General features: G+C 54.6%; 1 protein-coding gene across 1 annotated transcript in view; it reads left to right on the top strand.

Moving 5' to 3' along the window:
* Positions 1–6,078, top strand: part of CCDC113 (coiled-coil domain containing 113) — a 19,532-nt gene extending 13,454 nt beyond the window's left edge. The window contains exons 6-8 of the mRNA XM_014545514.1: positions 2,582–2,761; positions 4,700–4,855; positions 5,730–6,078. Coding sequence (XP_014401000.1) covers positions 2,582–2,761; positions 4,700–4,855; positions 5,730–5,816 — 423 coding nt within the window. The 3' untranslated portion in view covers positions 5,817–6,078. The remainder of the gene's footprint in view (positions 1–2,581; positions 2,762–4,699; positions 4,856–5,729) is intronic.
* Positions 6,079–6,084: the final 6 nt, after the last annotated feature.

The following is a 6,084-nucleotide window of genomic DNA, read 5'->3' as shown; positions in this document are numbered from 1 at the left end:
GGATCCCCAGTGGGGGGCGTGCAGGAGGCAGCTGATCAATGATTCTCTCTCATCATTGATGTTTCTATCTCTCCCTTCTTCTCTGAAATCAATAAAATAATATATTTTTAAAAAAGTGATTTGGAATGTGTTCAGACTAGGCTGATGCTCATCCAGTATTTTCCGAGGCCCAGAGAGGCAGGGTAATTGCAAGTTCAGACAGCAAGTGTGTGGCCCGCTGGGACTCCTGGCCCAGCGCCTGTCCCGCCGAAGCAGTGTCTTCCCCCGGCGTGAGGTGTGCAGACCGTATGGTGCTGGATTCTGAAACTCCGTCACCCACGACGGTGTCGTAACCATCCAGCAGGTCGTCACTTGGAGCTTATCTCGCCCATCATAGGCTTATCTGATCCCTGCTGTTTGGAGACGGAGCATCCTCCGGACTCCAGGCCCTCGCTGGGGGGGTGCCGGGCAGCACGAGGTTACATCACGTCATCACGTCGGACCTCGATCTTATCCTGCCCACCCAGCTGCATAGCACAGGGCCTGTCTGATCTTGTGGGGAAAGGCCAGGGCTCTGAGTGGAACTTCTGGTTTATAAGATGAACCTGGCCAGTGGGTTGGCCAGCGCTCGTGGGGACGTGTCTGAACACACGGTGCAGGTGGTCGGCGTCTCGGTACCCGGGCAGCAGGGACACGGGCTGCGGTGGGCAGAACAGGAGCCGTTTCAGTCTGAACCCCAGGGGCCACTGCGCTGGTGACAGATAATCATCAGCAGATGATGGAGCCGCTCCCAGGAGCCCTGCAGTGGACACAGCGAGGGGCCCACTCCCTCCGCGGCTCAGAGCTCACCTTGGGGGAAGGCAGGCAGACAGCTGTGCGTGGTGAGGTCAGGCCTCCCCTGGGGACCCTGCGCCATGCTTCCCGTCTTGGAGGTGGGTCTGTGTGCCATGGGGCTCCGGCTGGTCGGTGCCGTGCCCCCAGCACCAAGGGCAGTGCCTGGCCAGCAGGTGCACGGCTACCATGGTCCCAGGAGCTGTTGGCGCTTCAGGTGTGTTAAGGGGGTGGGAGGGGGGCAGGAGGGACCACGCCACGTGAGTATCACACACCACGTGGGCGATCTTGTCAAAAACACGCAGATTAACTTTCCTCTATCACCACACAGACGGAGCACAAGGCCAGGCACAGGGCTAAGTGCTGAGGGCACAGCCGGGAAGGAGGCAGACATGGTCACTTCTGCAAGTTTGGAGTGAGCCTCCCTCTAGGGGGCACTGCTTTATCCAACTTTGTGCCCACAAGCCCCGAGGTGGGGGGGGTCTGGCATGTTACCATCCTTTGAGGACAGCTGTGATGTGTCACTCTTTCTTTTTTTAGTAGATATTAATTTTTAAAATATATTTTTATTGACTCCAGAGAGGAAGGGAGAGGGAGGGAGAGATAGAAACATCAATGATGAGAGAGAGGCATTGATGGGCTGCCTCCTGCACACCCCGCACTGGGGATTGAGTTCACCACCCAGGCATGTGCCCTGATCTGGAATCAAACCGGGACCTCCAGGTTCATAGGTCGATGCGCAACCCCTGAGCCACACTGGCCAGGCATAGTAGATATTAACTGGGTTTAAAAATTAAATGTATTGGAGTAACATTGGTTAATAGCATTATATCAATTTCAGATGTACATCCTAATTCAACATCTGTATACTCTTGTTTCCTTTCGTTACCATACACTTGACCCTCCTGACCCACTTCACCCTCCCAGGTCACTCTTCACCGACTGTAAACTAGTGGTGCCCTGTGGTAGGGAGAACTCAAAGGTGTTCCCTCAGACCCCCTTCCCCGCCCCAGTATATCTACCTGCCCAATCCCCAGGACTGAGGACAGCATGGGTTCTGTTAGCAGGTGCTGTTCTGTTCTATCATTAGAGGACTAGTGACCCGGTGCACGGATTCGTGCACATTGAAAGGAAATTAATTAGAAGGTGGCTGGCAGGGCAGGACTGGGCTAGACGGGCCAGACACACCCTGGAGCCAACCTCCTGTGGTCCCTCCCTGGCCGGCCGCACCTGGGGCAGCACCGCGGCTCAAAAGGCGTCTGTGGAGTGAGCGGGGTCCCTCTGTCAAGTGGGGTCCCTCAGCCTGGCCTGCTGGGGATCGGGCCGAAACCGGTTCTTCGACATCCCTCTATGCAAACGCTAGTGTGCAGGAAACCAGATTCGGGGCTGACAGCGCCCCAGCAACAACATAACCCACGGCCGAAGGTGGAATCACGAGGCCCCGCGAGGAATCGGGCTCCCTCCTCTCTGGTTTCGGGTGCGTCACCCGAGAACCTCCCCTGCCAAGTCACTGCAGCTCGGCAGCTCCCGCGTTGAGCGTCTGCCCCCTGGTGGTCAGTGCACGTCCTAGTGACCGGTCGGACGGGCAGAGGGACACTTAGTAAGTGGTGGGGTGGGAGTTGGGTCTCAGCATCTTGCCCCCTGCAGGTGAGGATGAGGCTCCCAGGGCTCTCTCCTCCCCACCACCTAGACACCAGGACGCTGAAAACCTGGGCGTGTGAGAAGGGCAGGCCACGGTCCCATGGCCCTGCCTCTCTCCTGCCTCACAAAGAGCCGCCCATCCTTGGTGGCGCCCCCCCCGTGGTCAGCTCTGCTCAAGACCGGCTGTGCTGTTCTCTTTCAGACCAGGCTACACCGAGCAATGGAAATGTCCAGCAATCTGGAGAAGGAGATCCTGCTGAGACACGAGCTGCTTGAAAAAATTGAAAGAGAAATCCTACAAGTGGAGGAGGTAAGAGAGGGTTAAATGTGCCACTTCTGGTGTTTGCAAGGGCTTGAGTCATTGTCCACCAAGGTCCAAGCCACCTGGATTTTTTATTTTTAATTCTCACCAGAGGATATTTTTTCCATTGACTTCTAGAGAGAGTAGAAGGAAGGGGTGGGGGAGAGAGAAACACTGACGAGAGAGAGACACACACATCGATTGGTTGCTTCCCACATGTGCCCCTACCAGGCCTGGGGAACCTGCAACAGAGATCCATGCCCTTGACCGGGAATCGAACTGGCGACCCTTCGGTCCTCAGGCCGACGCTCCAACCACTGAGCAAAACCAGCCAGGACAAGCCACCTTGATTTTTTAGAAAAGGCGACACCATAAAAAAAAATCAAAATGCCTCTGGGCCGTCAAAGGAGAAAGTGGTACCAGGAGGCTTGCAGTCTAGCAGAGCGGCCTTCCGCTGCTGGCTTAGGTCCTAGAGTCAGCTCACAAGGTAGAGAAATCGTGTAGAGCCCAAATCCTCCTCAAGAATTCCTTAAATGCCCCATAAAATAAAATATTGAAAGTGTTGCATGTACAACCTTGCAAAAAATATGACACGTTTGTAATGATGTAACTGATATGAAAAAAGTACACACCCCGAGGGGCAGTGTCCTGTGTGAAGGAGAGGGAGCCCCTGAGGCACCTGGCTCCCATTGGGTCGGCGGATGCGTGGCCGGCAGACCCGACCTCCGTCCTGGGCTCACGCTGGGCCCTGTGGTCACTGTGTGAAAAGATGTGGCATCATCCACCTTGTGACTGCGCATGCTCAGTGTTTTGCTGAGCGCATCAAGTTGAATTTCTGCGAGTTAAATGCACCCAGGATGGGACTCGAGGAGGACTTTTTTTTAGGAAAGTGGGGGATGGGATAAAGAGCACTGGGCTTGGTCCCACTGGTGTGCTCAGTGGTTAGAGTGTTGGCCTGCACACTGGAGCATCACAGGTTCGATTCTAGTCAAGGGCATGTACCTGGGTTGCAAGTCGGGAGGTAACCAATCGATGTGTCTCTCTCATGTCAATGTTTCTCTCTCTCCACCCCACCCTCTTTCTCTCTCCCCCTCCTCTCCCTCTTCCACTCTCTCTAAAGATCAATGAAAAAATATCCTCACTCCTCGGGTGAGGTTTAAAAAAGAAAAAAAGAACACTGGACATGGCCCCGCGGGTGTGGCTCAGTTGGCTGAGTGTCATCCCATGCACCAGGAGGCCGCTGGTTCCACTCCATTCCCGGTCAGGGCACATGCTTGAGGCGCTGGCTCAATCCCCAGTAGGGGGTGTGCAGGAGGCAGCCAATTGATGTTTCTCTCGCTCTCTTTTTTTTCTTTATAATGGTTAACATTTATAGAGTATTAACTGTGTATGAGGACTCTTTTTTTAAAAAATATATTTTTATTGATTTCAGAGAGAAGGAAGAGGGAGAGAGATAGAACATCAACGATGAGAGAGAATCATATATCGGCTGCCTCCTGCACGCCCCACACTGGGGATCGAGCCCACAACCCGGGCATGTGCCCCTGACTGGAATTGAACCCGGGACCCTTCTGTCTGCAGGCCGAGGCTCTATCCACTGAGCCAAACAAGCTAGGGTGATGTTTCTCTCTTAATAAAGGAAGGAAGGAAGGAAGGAAGGAAGGAAGGAAGGAAGGAAGGAAGGGAGGAAGGAAAGGAGGAAAAGGGAAGGGATGGAAGGGAGGGAGGAAGGAAAAGAGACTTTTAAGCTGTATTTGGTGTTTCTGAACTGGATGAAAACATCACAATCTATAAAAAATGAGCTTTTTGTGATTCCCCCCACTCCTTTGAAAAGTCAAACATTGTTTTCAGAACTACGCTGCAACTGGGGAGAGATGGGAGGGCCAGCAAGTCCCAGTGGGCCAGGTGCGGCGGGGATCCCGGGTGACTTGGTCCTTCCCAACCCAGGACCGGGCCAAAGCCGAGGCTTTGAACAAGCAGCTGCGGAGGCAGATGGCCGAGTTCCGAGCGCCGCCCGTGATGACGTACGTCAAGGAGAAGATCTTCAACGGGGACCTGGAGAAGACCATCCGCGTCTGGGAGAGGAAAGTGGAGATCGCGGAGGTAGGTTTTTTTTGAGGCCCCGGGTGGGCCGCCTTTCATGCCCTTCCCATTTTTGTCTGCGAGTTTGTTTTTGAGCTAAAGATACAGATGTTTGGACTCGTAACATCTGAGAGGAATCGCCACAGTTGCTTTGAGCCTTATATTGAAACAAAGGATGACTTTCCTTTTTTAAAAAAGAATTTTTTTTTAAATTATTGATTTCAGAGAGGAAGAGAGAGGGAGAGAGAGATGGAAACATCAACGATGAGAGAGAATCCTTGATCGGCTGCCTCCTGCACGCCCTCTACTGGGGATCAAGCCCGCAACCCGGGCATGGGAATCAAACCCTGGCCTTCTGGTTCATAGATGACACTGAGTGTGCGACCTGACCTGGCTCAGTCTGTGCTTCCCGTAGGGGGAGTGCAGGAGGCAGCCGATTCTCTCTCATCGTGGATGTTTCTCTCTCTCGCTCCCTCTCCCTTCCTCTCTGAAATCAATAAAAACTTGATGGAAAAGAACGTTTCCTAAAAGACATACTTAGAGGACAGCCGCGCTTTCGCACCTGGGCCCTGGCTCCGCTTCCCACCGCAGGAAGTAAATTGGGAGCCAGCCTTGGGCCCGTCAGACCTGAAGCTGAGAAGTAGCAGAGCATCCCAGCAGGAACCTGCAACTTCTCGCTTCACCGGCCAGAAACAAGCTCTTTTAGAGCAGCGGTCGCCAACCAGTGATCCACGAACCACTGGTGCTCCGTGAGGCCCGAAGGGCTGGCGACTCTCCCAGGCGCTCCTGGGCAGCCACACCCTGCCCCCCGGGTCCCCATCCAGGGCTGTGCTCTGACTAGTCACAGTGCCCATCTCCCAAGGGACCTCTCCCCTCTCCCCCTTTCCTTCCGCAGATGTCCTTAAAAGGCTACCGCAAGGACTGGAATAAGATGAAGGCCACCAACGAGAAGTTGCAGCTCATCAGCCCCCCGGGGAAGTAGCCGGAGGGAGGCCATGGGCTGCGGACCAAAAAGCAATCCATTAAAATAACCAGCTCCTTTCTAGCCACAGGGCCCCCTCTCTGTTCCCCGGGCCAGTGGGCCTGTGGTGGGCGTGGTCCCAGCCTGGCCCCTGGAAACGCTGACACTGAAAGAACCACAGGGCACTCTCGCGGTTTGACTTGTCAGCCCACCTTTAGTTCACAAGCACAGATGACGGTGCCGGTGCCGTGGGAGCACGTGGCAGTGACACAGAGGAGGGGGGGCCGCG

The sequence above is a fragment of the Myotis brandtii genome, unplaced genomic scaffold (assembly GCF_000412655.1).
Source record: "Myotis brandtii unplaced genomic scaffold, ASM41265v1 scaffold411, whole genome shotgun sequence".
NCBI classification, from domain to species: domain Eukaryota; kingdom Metazoa; phylum Chordata; class Mammalia; order Chiroptera; family Vespertilionidae; genus Myotis; species Myotis brandtii.
The sequence above is the reverse complement of the archived record's forward strand: the minus strand, read 5'-3'. Positions and strand labels throughout refer to the sequence as shown.